The sequence below is a fragment of the Lepidochelys olivacea genome, assembly GCF_965140295.1.
Source record: "Lepidochelys olivacea isolate rLepOli2 genome assembly, chromosome: 7".
Lineage (NCBI taxonomy): Eukaryota > Metazoa > Chordata > Testudines > Cheloniidae > Lepidochelys > Lepidochelys olivacea.
In genome coordinates, this window is record NC_140417.1 from 94,216,375 (window position 1) to 94,236,893 (window position 20,519).

The window sequence follows — 20,519 nt, forward strand, 5'->3', positions numbered from 1 at the left end:
GGTTTGGGCCTAGTGACATGACAATTTCTGATCTACATTGTACCAGTTGGAATGAAAGGGGTTTTTTTTAGCATATTTAATGTTTGTGAAATATATTAGCAACAACAATACAAGTTTCTCTCATCCTTTCTCCCCAAATTCTTCAAATCTGACCAGGAATTGACTCTCTAAAGGGCAGACAGTAGTTCATTTTCTGTCCAATTTATTTTCTGAGACTGCCAGTTGAGGGGGAGTGTCACCTGTTTAATGTGGACTCGACTGAGACCAGTAACTTGTTTTCCATAGTCCACTTAAAACCCATCAAATGGTAACAACTTTCAGCCACTGCTCAGCTGGGCTGGATATGAAACAGGGACCAGTGAATGAAAGAGGTTATGTGCCAGTCTCTTAAGTAAAATAAGTCTCCCTCTTCATCTTCTCTGCACCTTCTGGAAATATGTGGACAGACATACGGCAATGACATTCTGGTTACAGAATATGCACATAGTGAATAGTGCATGAAAAGCAGCCTATCCGTTCAATAAAAGCAAGTTTAAGACATCCCATCATGCAGTTGAGTTTATTTTAATGAATCAGTAATGTTCAACTCCTCCATATGGAAAGTTTAGCACACCTTCTATAGGGGTGGTCAGAAGGAGAGAACCTTTAACCTATCTGATGGAGATGCTTGGGGAACTCAAAATATCAGTCTTAATTAAGTTCAGTGGATACATATGACCCACACATTGGTGGAGGCAGGGGGGGCAGTGAGACAAGACGAGCTAAATAATAGACTTTTGAGTCAGCTAGGAGTTTCTGGCCATTAGTTCTGCACAATTAGAACAGCCATACTGGATCAGAACAAAGGTCCATCTAGTGAACAGTGGCCAATGCCAGGTGCCCCAGAGGGAATGAACAGAACAGGTAATCATCAAGTGATCCATTCCCTGTCACCCATTCGCAGCTTCTGGCAAACAGAGGCTAGGACCACCATCCCTGCCCATCCTGGCTAATAACCTTTGATGGACCTATCCTCCAATAGTTTATCTAGTTCTTTTTTGAACCCTGTTACAGTCTAAGAATTCAGATAGCTTTCTATATGTAACCCCATAAGGTGAAAGTGTGTATAAACGTTGTAGGTGAGAAAGGCTTAGTTAAGTGCTTACTAGATTGTCCTTTAGCTCAGTGCTACTCAAAGTGGTGGTCCGCAGACCGGTGCCAGTCCGCGAGCCATTGGCTGCCGGTCTGCGCACATTGGAAAAAAATTGCCGGTCCCCCACATCAGATAGCTTGAGAAGCATGGCTTTAGCTGACTTCATAGAGGTTCTGCCTCTTGGCTACACAGGCCCAGTTCAAATCCAGATTTAGATCATGAGCATGTCCAAAACAGTCCAGTGATAGGAAGGAAGACTACATTAATTAAGTAAGTGTGCTTACTGTGTATGGCTACTGACTACTAGTGCATCTGCTAAAGGGCCAAGCACCTGACAGCATAGAAGCAGCTCTCAACCAGTTTTTCTTTGGAAAAAAATATTTCCCCAGGATTTTCATTTATCGAGTCTTTAGCCACTCAAAAAAGAATGAGTGACCCAAGTCACTGAACCATGCTTCTTCCTGAATGACCAACAAGTACACAACAGACTCGGACAAAACAATGAACCAATTCAATGGAGACGCAAGTCAGCACCTCCTGAGCACACAGTTTCCCCTTCAGCCTCTCCTAGCCCTCTCTGCAGAGCAAAAACCCCACCTGTTAGATCCCCTAGTTATGGGACTGAGCATCACCTGTTCCCACTTACTGGTTCAAGGGCACAGCTGCTTCTCCTCAACTCAGACAAACTGAGAATGGAGGAAAGCAGCTGCAACTGCCTGCCTGGTGGCCTGAGCCCTTTTCTCAAGCTGCTTTGGTTTCCAGCTCAAAAGGCCAGAAACTCTTCCTTAACCCTGGTGCACTTTATCTAGATGGCATTCAAGAAATAGATGGAAAAAATGCTTTTCTTTAACTATATAAAAGAATTAACATTTTGTTATAACCAAAGTCGGGGCCTTTACTCATTAATAAAAATTTCACTCTCATATATTTGCTCTCTCTACTGGTCAGCTGTGAGCTTAGATGGCCAATACAGTGTATCATTCTGATTGTGTTACCATGGTAAGATTCCAGAGTGGAAGAGCATCTACTTGTCCAGTGTAAGTAATGCAGTGCTAAGAGCATGTATCTTCTATCAGCATATACATTTACATAGTGTCAGTAAACATTCTTACTAAACAATTAGTCTACTATGATCAGAATTTTCAGATATGTTCCTAGAATTAGGCAAAAAGAGACCTTACTTCTATAGGTTCCAGAAATACAAGTCAGGCCCTCAATAGCATTCTTATGTTTTGGTCATTTGTGTACCATGTGTCATTTTAAATATTTTCTATCTGCTAAAACTATGTGTATGTTACCCCCAAAAAAACCCCTAACTGGAGCTAAACACTGAGTCCCAGATCCTGAAGGTATTTAGACTCCTAACTTCCACTGAAATCACTGGCAGGTAGGAGCCTAAATACCTTTGAGAGCAGGGCACCAGGGTGGGACTATCCATGTGTATGAAGCTGAGCAACAGCAGATTAGTTTCCAAGATGAGAGCCTGAGTTAAGATTTCTGAATTTTATCAAGAGACTGTAGTGTGAGCCAAATCTCTCTCAGTTACAGGGATATAAATTCAGAGCCCCTCCAAAAAGTCAGCTACTCTGGATTTGCACCACAGTAAGCAAGAGCAGAATCTGGCCTTTCACCTTTCCCAGGTACGATGGTTTACATAGCTAAAGCCTGTGGGGTTATATTTACTGGTGTGCTCTCGCTGATCCGTGCTGCTGCAGCCTGTTAAGCCATGTTGTTTCACCAAAGCAGCAAGAATGCACCAGTGAATCTAGCCCACTGTTTATTGCTGTAAAACTTTTGCTTAAAAAACCCCCCTTTGGGATAAGAAACAAGTATTTACCTTCCTGCCAGGTGTGAGGCTGCACTCCTCTTGGAACAAGTGTAACCGACCCTAGCAGCCAGCTACTGCTTTCATGGTGTCAGGAAGTAAGGATAAAAAAACCTTCAGTGCACACCTGCCTTCTCTACCAAACTAGCCTTATTAGTGTTAAATCTAATAGAGGATACTGCCAAGGAAATACTTTTAAAAGTAGGGAGTGGGTATTGGAAAGAAGATGTTTGTTTTCAAAGAGAACACTGCAGTAATGAGGCCACATATAACAAGCTGTGCCACTTAAGGTCAGGCTGAGATGACTAGTGCTGTTCTTTGTAGCCAGTGAAGCCCACTGCTGTGAGCCTCCCTGATTTTGTGGAACAAGGGATATAGAGCTATGTCTTGCCCAATTCTACTCAACCACTCCTACCGAGCTCCCTGTGTCCCAGCTGGACACCAACAGACACACAGCTGGAATGTGTCTGGCTCACCTGGGGTTTAATATTGATAAAATAGGTATTAGAATGATAAGAAAGTGTTTAAACTCTGATGGGTGCTTGTAAATTGCTGCATGTGTTAATATTACTTGCAATATCTCTGTTCCTTATTGTACTGTAATATTTGAACAGTTGTATTGTGAGCCTCTGTGGGTCTATGGATAAATGTAGGAGAAGGATGTTAATTTATGAGAAGAGCTACTCTTCTACAGAAATTGTTACTCGTCCCAAAAAAGGAGACCCATCTATACCAGACAGGCTATGGTTAGAGCTTACAGCTGGAAACTCCCCACATTTGGCTAGAGAAACAGTCAACAAAAGGATTTGTTTTGATTGAGAGCCTTATTGATGTTCTGCTCTCCTCCTCATGAAGATGAGTCATGCGAGTAGACTTCTCCCATCAGCTGAGTATGCAACTCGGAGCACATGGCAGGAGGGGGTTGAAAACCCCAAATCAAAGGAACTTTGGGTCTCTGTGCTGCTTGGATTCTGGAGGGGGGCAAGGTATTTCTAGGCATAAGCAAGCAATTCCCAGCTGCTTAGCCTGGGTTAGTCCTAAAAGACAAATAGAGCTGCTGATTATAGAAGCCTATATTACCTTTTGAAACCTAAGACCGTAAATCATTTGTGTGCATATGTTTTCTTGCATTAACCTTGTAAATAACTCTCTAATTTCCTTTTCCTATTCAATAAATCTCCATACACTTTACTATAGGATTGGCTACAGGCATTGTCTTTGGTGTGAGCTTAAAGCACAGTTGACCTGGGGTAAGAGCGTTTTGAGCTAACCTGAATATTGCTGTGATTCTTGGTGTAAGGGGCCGTATGCTCACCTGGGTGGCAAAACAGACTAGAGTACCTAAGGTGACTGTCTGATACTCTGTGTTAAAGCTGTTAATGTGCCGGAGGAGTTTGCATTTGGTGCAGATAGTTGGTGAAATCTAAATGCACAGCCCGTTTGGGTTGTGCCATGTTTTTTAACAGTGTGCCCTGAGGTTGGTACTCACACTCTTGCTTTGCTGTTAGGAGCATCACTGCTATGTCCTGCCCCAATTCTTCTCAACCAGAGCTTGCCTTCTTGGTCCTTTCCACAGGTCCCCACTGTCACGACTGCCTATTCAAAATAAACCTACTCAGAGAATGATGACACAAAGTGGAACCCATATAAGAGGAAGATATTCTAGTAGTAAAAATATTACTAATGTCATTCAAGGCACAATAAACTGAGAAGTCAGTCGTGGCAAAAATTGTCCATTACCCTGTATATACTAGGAGCATATATACTCCTTCTGCTAAAGGCAAGCCAGGTATGTGTGTCTCCCTTTTTATAAAGATAAATTCGGAAAATTTTACAGAGTGTAGATTTCCTCTAATCGATCTTGCAGCTCAGAGGCTGAAGCTGGTCAGAGCAGCAGTGAAGAGCACATTTATTTCTTCATAGTGGGTGATCACCCATCTTTATGCAACCCCTCCCCAAACTGGCTGCTAGCTAATTCACCACCATGTACAAGCTGATGTGTCTGTGTGCCAGATATGGTTGTTTGTATGTTTATCACTGCTGATCCCATCCACAGACTGCAGCAGCATAGCAATTAATTAATGCGGGGTAAGCTAAGAGGAAGCAACTTTGAGAGAGAGAGACCTTTTTTTTTTCCTTCCAAGTACATTCTCTTTATTATGTTCTCTCCTAACGTTTTGATGACTTTCTTTTCCCCTTCATGCTATGGTAATGGTGATGAATGCTGATGAGAGAAAAACAGGTGGAATCCATGGCAGTTATTATTTTGGTACCAAACCCTGTATTTTTCAGGAATCAGCTGGGTATTTTGGAGGTACTGGTGGAAACACCAGGTCAGCTCTTTAATACCTGCTCCCCTCAATCAAGAATAGGATCTTGTATTTGCATGTTGTCAATAAGAGGAAATACTCCTCCTCTTGCTTCCACAGCTGTATTTTTTTTCTTTTAGGTATTTCATCCTTGTTAAGGCTTATGTTAATGTTAGGTTTTTATAACATCTTAACTGTAGCTTTACTCTTTTTATCTTTGCAATTTCAATTAACTGTTCTAAATAACTGACAACATGGAATATAAAGCATTCCTGCAACAATGTAAGACTAACAGCAATTACGTTGATTTACTCTGGACCATGTTAAGTTCAGGGAGTGGGATAAAGAGACAAGAGTTTAAAACTTCTTTCACACTGCTGTAATAAATTCAGTACATTGCTTTAAAGTTAGGGCAAAATAGCTGGTAAGTGAAAGTAAAGAAAAACCTTGTTTTGTTTTCCACTGTGATGGAAAACAATAGATTATGGGAAAGTTCTTCAGAAGGTGATCAGAGGAAAAGTTCACCAGCATCTATCATGAACTGTGTCTCTGTGGCCTGCTGGGATAGGAGGGAGGGACATAAAGGTGTCAGCAGTAGAGCTGATACAGTAAATCACAGTAGCGCTAGTAAAGTGTAATGGCAACGTAGTGTAACTGCTTTCAGAGTTCGATTTCTTTTTTGGGGTTGTACTCAGGACATGTCCCCTTTTTGTGACCTCATTCCTGGGGAAGCATGTTGTGCATTGGTCTTTCCTTTTTAGTTTGCAAGGACTAATCTCTTAGCAGGTTAATAAAAGGTGAAAAGAGCAATGGCCTAGGGGTCACCAAAATAAATTGATGGTACCTCGTAATCTGCATTTTACTTTGCAAGGATTTTCATGTCTCCCCATCTGCCTGCTCCACTTTTTTCTTTCTCCCTCTAAATGTACTGATAATAAACACATGCCAGCCACTGCTAAAAAAGAGAAACATATACATCACTAAGCAAAACAATAGGACAACAAAATAAAACATTACCTTAGAATGTAATTTTTTTAGGAGATTGTAGTTTCATGCTGTAAAAAATACATTTCCCTGTGTTTCTACATGGCTGACGTTTGAAATCTTTTCAGAAATAGATGTCTAATGAGTTAATCTGAATGATCAATACCATCCCAGCTTCAACCACAGTAAAGGTTCGGATAGAAATATCACAAATCTGATCCATTTAATTTCATACAATGAGCAAAAAGGTCATGAGATGCTATTAATTCAAACTATTTGGTGATAGACTAATAAACTTTTTCCTTTAACTACTAGATTTATAAAGCATGCACTATCTTGTCTACTGTACTGGAGGCAGCATCGTTATCATCAATAACATATATTTAATCTGATGACATTGTGTAGTGAGGGAAGTCCGTTAAACAATCTATGCATTATATGGCCAATTCTGGCAAGTGCCCGGGACCTGGGGTAACATAAAGAACTAAAAGATCTGAATTCTAGCTGGAATCAGGTCTAAGCACATACATACTTCTCCCCACTTTCCTCCCAACTCCTTGAAATCTATTCTTATGAGATACAGGAATAATCCACAGAAGAGAGCAAGTAGGGTACAAAGTGGCTATTGCCAGATCAGGTATGTATGCCCATTATTATGTGGAGGGTAGGCCCTGCCTGCTATGCCGCTCACAAAATCATGTTTTAAAACTGGATACAGTATTTTTACATAAGAGAAAAAAACGTGCATTAATATCTCCAGCCCATTGTAGAATCTAGCCTATAATGCATTAAACCACCTCCTTCCTTTCTGATAGAATACAGTCCAGAGTGTGCACTGTATAAACACAAACATTAGTATGAAAAACATACCTTATGCTTCAGCTTTCTGTCACCCAACAGGGTCAGCAAACCAAGTAAATGGGGGAAATATTTTAAAACCAATGAAACCACAAGTCCACAAAAGGATTTTTGCTCTGCTGATAATTTATGGATAATAAGAAATACAGTGTACTTCTGAGATACATATCTATTGAAACACATCAAAATAGACTATAACCCTCTTTACAGTATAGAAGAAATAGTACTAAAAAAAAATTTTTTGGTACTAAAAAAAATTCTGCTCAAATAAATTTTTTAGTCTCTAAGCCACAAGTACTCCTGTTGTTTCTGCTGATTGTGATTCGCTGTGCAGACTGCTTTAAATCAGGCCAGAGCAAGCTTCAGAATCAGAGAACACAAAGGTGTCTTAAAACTATCTTTGCACATATAAACACCCTTCCCTTTCCTAAAGAGCACGAAGCTTTCCTAGGCCATAGTTTAGGATCTGGGCTCAAGAACAGATACTGATCTTGTTATCCATCTGCTTCCATTGATCATGAGATTGTTGACTTGCCTGCTACCCTAATGGGTGCAAAGGGGGATGCCTTTAGATGGCTTTGTTGTTCTCTCTCGAGGGACCCTCAGTTTTGGAATTTTATTCCCCCCTTTGATCCAAAATATTTGACCCTTTAGCAAGAATCTGTGGTGGGAGGAGTAAAATAAGGGATGGTATTTGTGGGTCAGGTGGGATAGCACATTTTCTAGACTTGATTTCATCTCTGGTTAGTTGTTTTCTAATGCTGGGGCAAGAGGAAGCTGCCGGTGTTATCTTTTATGTCATTGTAATTTTAAGTGCGTCAAAGGTGGTTAGAACACAAAAGAGACACTTTTGTTTTTAAATTAGTTATAAATTAACATAAATAAAATCAGATAATCTCTAGGGCCTATAATGTATTAATGACTGCAATGAGTTTGCAAACAAGTATGAATATACGACAAGTCACCCTTGCTAAAATGATCACCCTAACTTGTTAGTATTGCAGACTTCACAAACTCCTCACATTGGTTTAAGGTACTAAAGTTGCACAAAGAGACACAAGCAGACCAATAGTGCGCATCCTAATAAAAGGTTTCAGAGTAACAGCCGTGTTAGTCTGTATTCGCAAAAAGAAAAGGAGGACTTGTGGCACCTTAGAGACTAACCAATTTATTTGAGCATAAGCTTTTGTGAGCTACAGCTCACAGGTGCCACAAGTCCTCCTTTTCTTTATCCTAATAAAAGGAGCTCACAATACCCCTTTATTAGCTGAATATACTTAATGTATTAGCTGCTCATACTGCAATTAAAAGGGCAGTTGTAAAATTCCATTAAAATTGTATTACAGTAAAACCTCAGAGTTACGAACACCTCGGGAATGGAGGTTTTTCGTAACACTGAAATGTCCGTAACTCTGAACAAAACGCGATGTTTGTTCTTTCAAATGTTTACAACTAAATGTTGACTTAATACAACTTGGAAACTTTACTATGCAGAAGAAAAATGCTGCATTTAACCACCTTCATTTAAATGAAACATGCACAGACACAGTTTCCTTACCTTGTCAAATCTTTTTTTTAAACTCCCCCCGCCCTTTTTTTCAGTGCTTTACGTTTAACACAGTACTGTATTGGCTTTTGGGGTTTTGTTTTATTTTTCGTCTCTGCTGCTGCCTGATTCTGTACTTCCGATTCCAAATGCAGTGTGTGGTTGACCGGTCAGTTTGTAGCTCTGGTGTTCATAACTCTGAGGTTCTACTGTACTGCGTAGGGCAGGGGTGGCCACCCTGAGCCTGAGAAGGAGCCAGAATTTATCAATGTACATTGCCAAAGAGCCACAGTAATACGTCAGCAGCCCCACATCAGCTCCCCCCCCCACTCCCAGGGCCTACTGCCTACCGGCAGCCCCGCCAATCAGCGCCTCCTGCTCCCTCCCCCACCTCCCCATCAGCTGTTTCATGGTGTGCAGGAGGCTTGGAGGGGGAGGGGGAGGAGCGAGGGCACAGCAGGCTCAGGGGAGGGGGCGGGAAGGGGTGGAGTGGGGGCAGGGCCTGTGGCAGAGCCAGGGGCTGAGCCGCGAGCGCCCCCGGCACATTGGAAAGTTGGCGCCTGTAGCTCCAGCCCCGGAGTTGGCGCCTATGCAAGGAGCCGCATATTAACCTCTGCAGAGACGTATGTGGCTCCGGAGCCGCAGATTGGCCACCCATGGAGTAGGGTGACCACACATCCTGTTTTGGCCAGGACACTCCCTTTTTTAAGCCCTGTTCCAGCCGTCCCGACTGTTTTGGCAAAAACAAATGGGACAAATGCCCCACTTTAGTTAAAAAAAAAAAAAAAGTGGGGTGCGGAGGGACATGAGAAGGGAGCAGCAATGCCAGCCCTGTGCAGGGGGAGGCTGGGCTCCAGCAGGGGGCAAGCAGGACTTGGGTGAGCAGCAATGCCAGCTCCAGCCTTTGGGAAATATGGTCACCCTTTCTAGTATGTGCACCGCTGCTTGCCTAAGCCATGCCTGTCCCCTGCATGGGGAGGGGGACTCGGGTCAATGGCTCAGGCCAGCCCTGTGTGGTGTCCCGTTTTCCCTTTGGGAAATGTGATCACCCTAGTACTGTGTCATCCTACAAAAGCATATGCCAGCTTTTAAATATTTTATCTGAAACTCATTAAAAACTGTCTATGCTGCTCTTATTCTTTGGTTGGAGACAGATTTGTGAAATATTTTATCTTTAACCCACCCACGAAGTTACATTCATTTACATAGCTTAATGAAGGCTGCATTATTCATCAAACATCTCATATAACATTTTTCATATGACATTATTAAACAAGCTAGGCAAGCCAGTATAGTAATGAACCTTCTCTAAACTTTCTGCCAGTTATGTTCCCTTACTCCTAATCTATCACTCTAATGGTTGCAACTAATAAACTTTAAGAATCTTTGCCACTAATCTGTATATGTTTTGCAGTGCATTCTGGATGTATAGCTTGACATAGAGAATTTACAATAGAGACCACCTGGCAAACAAAACTCTTTATACTAACAAATGCTATCCAAAGCTACCCACCCCCTCTTTATTCGGGGGTAGGGGGAGATAAGGAGAGTCCCTTACAGAACCTTTTATCCTAAAGTGTTTTGCAGCCAGTGATAACTTTAACCACTTCTGGGGAGGAACACAATCTTTTAAACAGTGCACACCACAATACACCAAAACCAATATTTGTGATCATCTTTTCATATCTGAAACATTGCCAGAATATGCATGGATTAAAGTGGAGTCTGAACCTCTTTGACACTTCATTCTTTTTTGTGCTTTCAAACTTTTTCCCTAACTTGCATTTAGGGGCTGCACACAAGCTAAACATAACACCATATTAGCCTCATCTGACAATGCTAATTAATACCAGCTGTGTATTAAGGCAAAAATTTTCAAATCTGGTTCTCTGCAGTTAGGCTCCTAAAGCCATATTTAGGAAGTAAAAGTGGCCTGATTTTACAGAGGTATTGAGCACCGTAGTTCCCATTGAAATCAATAGTAACTGCAAAGTCTCAGCACTTCTGAAAATTGCATGTTATTTAGAAGCTGACATACAGACTTTGGGAGCTAATTTAGGCATCGAGGTTTGCAAATGTTGGCCTAAATCCACTGTGATGGAAGCCTCAAATGATATCTTTCCTGATGAATGTTGCCCATGAGTAAAATATTCAAAAAGTACATAAATCCCATTTTCACAAGTGACTTAGGTACTTGGGTACATTTTTTCTCTAAATTGCTAAGTATTTTTTTCAGTACTTCTCAAAAAACACTCCAAGTCATCAAAGGGAGTAACAGAAGAAAACGTGATGCAAATAGAAACTAACATGCAAAGCAGAACAACCTTCTATCAAAATGTGATCTCTCAAAGGTTAGAAAGAAATTCCTAGAAAAAGTCTAAACAAAGTACAGGATGTTGAATGTAAGAGAATGTTTTAAGTGTTCTGGGCTGTTCAGTTTTTTGTATTTCTTTTAAACAAATTAGCAGGTAAAACTTCTTTCTACTGTTCAGCTGATAAAAATATTCTGACCCTTGTATAATTTCCCTAAGACACATGGCAATCAATAGGCTGAAATGTTCTTTCAATCAAACAAACAATAATCCTTTTTTCCCCAGTTCAGTTTTCAGAATTCATTACATTAGGTTTGTGCAGTTGTTGCTTATTCACGGAGTCATTACTTTTAAATTCAGCATTATCCATCTATATAAGCAGTGTTGTTGTAGCCATGTTGGTCCCACGATATTGGAGAAACAAGCTGGATGAGGTAATACATCTTTTATTGAACCAATTTCTGTTGATATTACCTCACCCACCTTGTCTCTCTCATTACCCATTTATGACCTTAGGTTAAAAAGGGTTCTGCATTTCAATCAGAAATCAGTTCAATATGTTCCTTAATGCCATATTTAATCAGGAATTAACCTTTGTATAACATAACACAGTAAATTTCAAAAATATGATGCATTTGACATGCTGCGAAACTGAGTAAGTTTTACTTCAAATAGGTTAAAGACAGGTGTTCCCAGTAGTCCATGTTACAGCTAGAAAAACAGCATGGGGCCACAAAAAAAGCAAGCACAGCCTTACATGTAAAGATCAGAGTGCAGCCCATGTTTGATCATCTGCATTTTTAAAAGGTGTCCGCAGGCCAAAATGTTCAAAAATGGCAAATGAATGTAGGTGCCTAACTTGAGTCACTTTAAAGGGGTCTGATTTTTATAAAAGGCTGAGCACCGGCTCTCTGAATCAGGTCCCTTACATGGGTCTCAAACTAGGCATTCAGAAGCACTAACACTTTAGAAAATCTTGGATAAAAATTTCAACAGTATCTTATGGTTTTGAAAATGGGATTTAGAAGGGGGGGGCGGGAATTTACCCTTCGGCCCTACTGTTTAGTTACAATGCTAAAATTGTTGGGAGCAGATCCTCAGCTACTGTATATTGTCACGGTTTACCTCAGCTGAGAATCTGCCCCAGGATATCTTGACAGATCCTGACATAGTAAGACAGTGATAGCATTTTATCTCCAAACACAAATTGCTGCAGCATGGCTCAAACCTGGCCAACAGTGAGACAGAAAAAAATGTTACTATGCTGCAAGTACAATCTTAGATTTACAGTAGGATCTAGCCATTTATTCTCCAAACATAGCAGCCATGAGCACTGAAGTTGTTATATATTAGAGCAGTCAGTATGGCTGACACTTTGTTAAAGATACTGGTAGCAGGTGCACTTATTGTTTAAGTCCCATGTAAGAATATGACAACAGTCTAATTTTAAAAACCCCCACATTTCCAGAATATTTATTATCTAATATCTTTTTCTATTTGCAGACTATTGTAAAGATTAGCAGGACTCTAACAGTGCTATTTAAAAGTATATGACTAGCCTTTACATTATATAAGGCTGCAAATGATGTGTAAAGTGTTTGCAATCAAAGGGCTGATTCTCTTTCATATTAAGGCCACTTTATTCCACTCTGGCAGTGTGAAAGGGCCTAAAGTAAATATAAATTTTCAAGTGGTCTAAATAACAATCAGACCCAGAGAGTTCACATAATAACAGTGATCTTAAAATTGGGCAAACTGCCTCTGAAAAGTCTTGGCAAAGAGTGATTTTTATATAAAGCAGAGCCTTGTAATGAGACAATGTAGGCAATGTTTATATCTAGAACTAAATCACTTTTAATCTTGATCTGGAATAATTCTAAAAGCTATTTATAGCAGATGTTGATTGTGGTTAACATCTTGCCATAGAAATTAGTATTTGATTTTTAACATTAATAGATGACAAATGCTTTTATGCTGAATAGAAACATTCCCAAGACTTTTAGTTGCCATTATTTGGCACATGGAACATTTACAGGTGTTGGCTATTTAGAATTTTCTCCACAACCCCTGAAATCCTCCTCAAGATCGGGAATAAGATCACCTAAGAATTGTTCAGTATAGGGAGTAACTCAAGTGCCAATGAAGTTTGCTTTTTTATGTGTATGGTGCTAGCAGTGTATATGACATTAGTGTGACAGTTCACCTTATCCAGTATTTGTGCAACCAGCCTCTCCAGCTAAGGGTTTTTTGGTCACATTTCTACCCTGCCTCTGTTCTAAACCTTAATTTTTAAATTAGCCATGGTTGAGGGAGAGTCAGACCAAGCACATTGCATCTCTCCTGCTCCCCAACTCTACTAGTACACGCGGGCCTGAATCACTGCTAACTGCTTTTGTATTTTGCCTTTTAGTTTTTGTTCTACGAAATTCCAGAATTGTTAATGGCAAACCCCATCCTTCCTCTAAGGGCACTTCATTACAGCATTTACAGTTGTAATCTAAACCATTATACATACATATGGAAAAACAGCTACCAGATAGGTAGCTTCTTTGCAATAACTATTGAGAGCAGACAGACATATTATTGTCTATGACAACGGTCAAGGGGCTGTTGGTGCAGGATAAGAATACCATGCAACCGATGAAGTGAGCTGTAGCTCACGAAAGCTCATGCTCAAATAAATTGCTTAGGCCCTAAGGGGCCACTAGTACTCCTTTTCTTTTTGCGAATACAGACTAACACGGCTGCTACTCTGAAACATGGGAGAAGAGGAGCTAAAGAGGTTTTATTTTAGACTTTTGTTCTGGTCTCTGCCTACACAGTTAGGAGTTTATTCTAGCAGTCTGAGAGTGGGTGTAGTTTAGGCAATATGGTTTACTTAGTCTATAAATCTAACTTTGATTTATGGTAAACTAAGACTACTATACATTGGACATGGTAGGGAAATGGCCTGTGTTATTTCCTCTCAGTCAGCTATATAGGGGGTGAGTTTTCTAAGTGGAAAACAGAAGTCTCCAAGAGTTTGAATTTGAGATGTTATAGGATTAGTCAACCTGTTTAGAAGAGTCTTAGTTGCATTTATTAAGTTGGCTTGGTTAAGCCTCAGTATCTTTAACAAGTGAACTGTTTTGACTCCAGCTGGAATCTTCTCAGGAGTTGTGCGTACAGAAAGAACAGAGGCTAAAATACAAGACAATTTATAAGGTTAGGAAAAAAAGAAACCTAAACCAAGAATTCGAATTCTTGTTTATGCCACCCCGAGCAGCTAAGGTAGTATATGCAGAAAATAACCAACATGCTAGAGATATTTGGAGCAAAGCATCTTCAAAAAAATAAACTTTATTTTAAGTCATAATAATCCATAAACTTTGAACACAAAACCTAGTATCTGAAAACATTCTCCTTGCTTAAATATAAGCCAAGTATGTATTTTGGTCATGGATGTGTAGTTAGGTCCCATGGTTTCATGTGTTTGTTAAAAGTTGAAGTGTCTCTGAATGCATACACTGTCAAATTCCTTCAAAATGCTAAAAAAAATTGACAAGCTTTCAACAAGATTCTTAAATAAGAGAGAAACATTTTGTTTCCTTAGAAATAAGTTATCTAATTATGGACCACACTGACCCATAATTGTAGTGCTTGAACATATCAACCAAACTTAGAATATTTAGTAGATTTTTAAATTTTTTTAAAAAGACATAAATAACTATTATACATGTACAAGTTAAATATTTAATATTGGTTTAGGTTTCTATAAAAAGCTATGTATACTTTAAATGCTATAGAATTTCATCCAGAAGTAACCTTTGACCTCAGATTTGGCCATTGAAACCTATGAATTTGGTAGGCAGGTTGTCCACTGGATAGACTATGGGGCCAGTTTTCATTGTAGGGGGTCCATTTAACAGCTGCCAGTCACAATTCCGAGCCAACTCCACAGTAAATATTTTGAGAAGGATTTTTGCGAACTCTTTGCCCACACAGCTTCTCAAGCCTCCTCCAAAAGGGATGAAACTGAACCTGGAGGAATCTTCTGGAGAGGGAGACATGAAGCGATCAGGGTCAAATTCATCCTTGTTGGTGAAAAGGTCTGCAACATCATGTGTATCACAGATACTGTAGATAATGTTCCAGCCTTTAGGAATCTGGTAACCCTGTTTAAAAAAAAAAAAAAAAAAAAGGTAAGAAATTCCAATATGTGAAGACTTCAGCTCAGAGGCAGATGGATGCCAAGATTTTAGAGAGAAATCAAAATCTCTGTATAAATTGTCAGTTTGACTTATGTTCAAATAATTACTAAGGAGAAAAAAAATTACAGCCATCAAAGGGATTTAATAGAAGCAGAGCCCAAGTAGCCCAGCTTACATTTAACTCAAAAGTCTTGAGTGCAACTCGAAATCCTCCAGGAACTGGTGGACTCAGCCTGAGGGTCTCTTTGATGACACAGCTTGTGTACTTCAGCTGTTCCAAGACTTCTATATCCAGTTGTTTGTCTTGGTTCATACTGCACAATAAACCCTAAGAAAAGAACATGGTTAACATAAGGCTCTGCACATAAAAGCCAGGCTACAGTTTGTGGTAGCTGGACACTGCATTGCCATCACTAATGTGGTACAAGCTAGTCATCAAGCTCCCAGGTAGTACAAGAGAAAGGGCTCCCCAAACAAGCTTGAATCATTGCAAATCTCATTTTTTCAAATGGAATATTCAGCTCTTCCTGGTTAAGTTGTTTTAAGGGGGCATTAACTTTGCTTAATTAAGAGATTTATTCATACACTCCCTAATCATGAAGGAGGAACAAACTGAATACAGAGGAATTTTAACTTCTACAGAGAAGACACCCACCTTCATTTGTAGCTCCTTTCTCACTTTTTGCAGAACAGCCCGGTGGAGCCCTAAGAAGGTGATTAGAGACGTGGCCGCACTGGCTGTGGTTTCATGCCCTCCAAACAGAAGTTCTGTTGCCGATTCTTTTAGCTCCTGAGACAAAGAGCAGGATGTCTGGGTTATTTTTCAAAGAAAATAATAAAAATCACACACACGCACGCTATTGTTTTAAGTACTTGAGACCACACTGCAGCGCCAAACTCATCGCCTTCTCCTCCCCTTCCCAAATGCCCTTCTAAAACTGCATCTCCAGTAAAGCAGAGGGGAAATTCCCTATTGAAACGCCACCAGTGATTAGCGATATTCCTAGGCTCCACATCGACAGGCTGCGTTTGATTATAAAGCCACAGAAAGACACGGGGAGGGGGGAGAGAAGATGAGCCGATACTCCTTGTCCGGGAAGGGATTTTGGAGAATGGATGGCTTACGGAAAGGATTGCCCTGGCTTGCCACACGTCGTGTTGTGCCGTTTAAACGGCCCCAGCACCAGAGAGGTTTCGAAAAGCACCAAGGGGGATTTCGATCGCTGTGCGAGCAGGATGTGCCCTGGGAGCCCAGGATCCGAGGCGGCTGGGGACTGGAGCAACTTCCTCAACTCGGGGGAAAAGGGGGGAGGGGGGAAATGGGGACACCACTCATGGGTCGCCATCGCCAGAAATCCTGGCCCTGAAGCGGTTCCCCTGGCTGAGACGAGGACTTGCCACCCTGATTTTCCTTCTCCCGGAGACCGCACTGCGGGGGGGGGGTACACTTAAGGCCCGATCCTGCTCCCCTTACATCAAGAAGAGCGATGCCAGGGAGGTTAAAGGAAGCCCCCGGCTGGGGCTATGCAGCGGTCCCCGCGGGCGGGCGTCTCACCTGTAAGTTCAGCGGCTCCCCGTTCTCCTGCGTGTGCTCCATCAGCAGCTGCAGCGCGTCCTTACAGCCGCCCGCGGGCTGCCTACGGGCCATCTTCGCCCGGATGTTCTCCTCGATCTTGGCGTGGATGAAGTTCCGCGCCCGCAGGCCCTGGGGGCGGAGAAGGGAGCCGAAGGGCTGCGGGTCATCCCGCTGCCAGGCCGTCCCCACACGCCCCTCGCAGTGCCAACCCCCTGGGCGCCCGCTCCCAGCCCTGCCCCAATTCCAGCGGCCATCGCCGGGCACCTAGTGCCAGCGCCTGAGCCAGAGCTGCCCCGTGCGGCATCGCCCCCCGGAGGTGCCTGGGACCCCAGGGCTAGCCCCGATCGCGGGCAGGAGCTTTACCCGGTAGAGCCCGCTGAAGGGCACATCGATGGGCAGGGAGAAGAGGTTGCGGATCATCTCCTCGAAGGCCTCCACCAGCTGCCGCTCGCTGTCCTGGTCGGCGTGACGCGGCTCGAAGCCCAGCAGGATCCTCATGGCGATGCGGAACATGAGGCGCTTCACTTCGGGGTAAACCAGAAGGCAGGAGCCGCCGCTGCGCAGCCAGCGCGCCAGGCAGGCGCTCACCTCCTCCTGGAGGCCAGGGACGTAGTGCTGCAGGGCCTCCCGGGAGAAAGCCTTCATGATCACCTGGGGGAGAAGGAGAAGGCTCAGGCCACCGCGGCACCGCCCCAGCGGGAGAGCGCGCCGGGGCCGGGGCTCAGCCCGGCTGGCCAGGGGAGCGCACACCCGCCCCAGCCGCACAAAGGAGGGCGCCACTCCGGGAGCTTTGAGAGCGCCCAGGAGGCGGCCCCGGCCAGATGCGAGCCGGGGAACAGCCGCCTGGCCCTGGGGTGGCTCGCGGTACCTTTTTGCGGTGCTTGTGCTGCCCGTCGTGCAGGTTGGAGAGGCAGCCCGACCCCAGGATGGTGCGCACCGAGGCCGGCCACTGCACCGACACCAGCCGATGCTCCCCGAGCAGGATGTGCCGCACGTTCTCGGCCCCCATCACCCGCACGGTGGGGCGCCCGAAGAGGTGGGTCTTGTAGATAAATCCGTATTTCCGACGCTTCATCTGGAGAAACTTCCGCCGCTGGAGGGAGAGAAGGGCCGTGATAGCGGGGCTCCGGGCCAGCCGCCCGCCCGCCTCCCTGCTAGCGCTGCCCTGCCCCGCCCCGGCTACCTGGAGCTCAGCGCAGAAGGCGGAGCCGGGTCCCCGAGTCGCCCCTGGCCATCCCCCGAGGGGCTGCCCCTTCCCGAAGCCGGGCGAGGGCCGGGAGAGCTCGTGGGCCTTACCTGCAGCACCAGTTGCAGCGTCTCCCCGAAGAAAGGGAGCCCCATGGTGCCCGGGGGCAGCGGCAGGCTGCAGCCGGGCTCCCGGCCGCTCACGCAGTACAGAGCCCACAGCTTCACCGCAGCCAGGAAGAGCAGCAGGGGCAGTAGGAAGGTGCACAGCGTGCTGGCCAGCAAGGTGGAGAAGCCCATGGCTCGCGAGCGGCGCCTGAAGCCCCTACCTGTCTCCGCAGAGCAAAGCTGCGCACAGGCCGAGCCCCGCCGTGGGCCCCTTTTTATAGCCCTCCCCAGGTTGCTGCCCACTCTACCTTGGTCAGATACATTAGTTCACCCAAAGTTCATCTTTAATTACGGATTGTGGCCTGGCTCCTCCCCCCGAAATCTTTAACTGTTTGTTTTGCGCGGTGGCTTCTCCAGGTCTCCCTCCTCCAGGAGCTACAGACGAGCCACAGAGCTGACTTTGAAAAGGTGCTAATTTCACCCGGACAATAGGGCTCGCGGGAGAGGGGGCCTCGGAGCTCAGTTCCTTGAAGGCGCTGCTCTGTAGCTCATTGAATAATCATTAAAGGATGGAGTGGGGGCCGAATTGCAAACAGCTGCCAGTTCGACTCGTCAGGCTCGAGGAAGACCAGCTAATTAACGGCATCCCTTTTACCTTTATTTATCACTGATTAAACGGAGTAAGACTGTATTGGCGCAGATTATAGAAATGCCTCACTTACTTTGTCCTTATGCCCAGTTACACGGGAAAGCACTTACCGTGTTTATGTTTTGCCTCTGGGCATGGTTTGATAACGACCATACCCACAACCGATCTTATTTTTTAATCTCTCCTACTGCACTTTGCAGTTCAGCGGTGGGTTTCTTTTTTTAAAGACCTGAGCCCCAGCTAAATGCTGAAGAGCCGAGCAGTTGCATACGGTGCGTAGTTCATTGGACTTCGCCTGGTTCCGGGTTCGGGCTCTTGCTCGTTAATACAGCGGGCTGCAGCCCCGGGAGCAAGTGGCGCAGACCCTGGACAGCCGCCGCTTCCCCTTGTCCTCTCAAATCCGCGCGTGGCCTGCAGTTCACCTCAAAGGCTCCGCTTGTATTTATGGTCGGGGTCCTGAGAGGAATCCGCACCAGGCCGGAGTAAATTCTGAAAACTTATGATGCAGCGCTAATGGCAGGTTCAAACGCAGGTCAGCGAGGGAAGGCAAGGTTATATCCAAAAGTAAACACCCTGCCTATTGCCACCCACAGACTTTTATAGGCGCTTAAATCATAGATCACAGCACCCGCAGCCCGGCACCTAGGCGTGAGGTTTCCGGGGCTGCTCATCCTGGGCCCTGGGGCAGAGCTGGTCCTTACCGCAAGGGGTGTTCCATGTGTGGATCTTTTTCAACCTGGGGTGACGGGTTTGCCTGTTTAACAAGCGGAGCAGTAGCCAGCATCTGTCTGAACATAGGTGGGAGGCAGATAACCCGCAGGCCGCCATAGCGTTATGGGGAGAAGGCAGAGGAGTTCGGCACACTCCCCAGCAGCGGTTTAATTTAGAGGGGGGCTAAATCTCCTGGCACAGAGGCTGGGAGATAGCTACGCGTGCCTGGAAAGCAGGACTTCGCCCTGGCTGTGTGCTCCCAAAAACCGTGCGGGGCATTGCCCAGGGTCTGACGTTCACCAATAGAGCATCCAGGAGGCAGGAGTGCTTCACAAATGCTGGGAAACGTTCTGATGCGAAGCCACTTTTTATCACCGCTCTGCAGAGCCGACTGCTTGCTGGGAAAGGAGGTTCACAGGCGGTGGCTGCCACGGACCCTTTCCTCCTCCCACTCACGGCTGTAAATTTATAAGAGGTCGCTGTAAAGGTAAATATGATCAGGGCTGGAGTGACTCTCCAGTTCGTTTGGAGATCCTGGCGTTATACCTTAGCGAAACCTTACAAAATATTTTGGAGCAAAGCTGAATTTCCCTTCTGTGCAGCCAGAGACGTAGGACGCAGGTACTTTCTGGTTTTTCGCCAAAAGAGCAGCCAGCTGCTAAAAGTTTCCCAAAACACATGCTCTGTCATGTGCATCATCTCTGAAATGTATGCTTACACTCGTCTGACTGCAATCGGTAACTTTACAATCGGTAGGTGTTGGTGCTCGGAAACAAGGTAGCTCCGGGGACCCTTTATATAACACCTGTCCAGAAATCACTGACTCGCGGTTACCTTTATAACAATAAATGCCGCAGTAAGTAGTAGAAGTATGACAAGCACTTATCATAAAGTCTTACATTTGTATCTAGCTTAGGCACCGTTTCGTAGAAATACGGCAAACGAATACGAACAAGATCCTCGATAACCTTCAAATTACAGCACTTTTTCTCCCCGTGGTTGTTGCTCACTACTTGGCTGAAATGACCCTCACAATTTCTTTTGTAAATGAGTGACTATGCTGGGAAATGTTTAAAGGGGCACCCCGAGGTTCAAAGTAACTTTTGTATCTAGAAAATGTCCTTGCATCTAATA

At 44.1% G+C, this 20,519-nt stretch overlaps 1 protein-coding gene across 2 annotated transcripts; it reads right to left on the bottom strand.

Moving 5' to 3' along the window:
- Nucleotides 1-14,287: 14,287 nt before the first annotated feature.
- On the bottom strand, nucleotides 14,288-20,510 carry CYP26A1 (cytochrome P450 family 26 subfamily A member 1). Of its 2 annotated transcripts, none has more exons than XM_084634117.1 (7): nucleotides 18,785-20,510; nucleotides 17,601-17,825; nucleotides 17,096-17,383; nucleotides 16,712-16,861; nucleotides 15,812-15,946; nucleotides 15,332-15,484; nucleotides 14,288-15,120 (listed from the first exon to the last, which is right to left on the bottom strand). In XM_084634117.1, the coding sequence occupies exons 2-7, from the start codon at nucleotides 17,805-17,807 to the stop codon at nucleotides 14,779-14,781; spliced, it is 1,275 nt and encodes a 424-aa protein (XP_084490243.1). In that variant the 5' UTR covers nucleotides 17,808-17,825; nucleotides 18,785-20,510; the 3' UTR covers nucleotides 14,288-14,778. The 2 variants fall into 2 exon arrangements, with proteins under 2 accessions (XP_084490243.1, XP_084490242.1); XM_084634116.1 differs by lacking the exon at nucleotides 18,785-20,510 and adding an exon at nucleotides 18,029-18,760.
- Between the last annotated feature and the right edge of the window lie 9 nt (nucleotides 20,511-20,519).

Coding starts and splice junctions, on each gene's coding strand:
- CYP26A1 (XM_084634116.1), bottom strand. CDS start 18,217: ATGGGCTTCTCCACCTTGCTGGCCAGCACGCTGTGCACCTTCCTACTG. Junction 17,384..17,600: donor AGCACAAGCACCGCAAAAAG/GTACCGCGAGCC, acceptor CTTCTCCCCCAG/GTGATCATGAAGGCTTTCTC. Junction 15,485..15,811: donor GAAAGGAGCTACAAATGAAG/GTGGGTGTCTTC, acceptor TTCTTTTCTTAG/GGTTTATTGTGCAGTATGAA.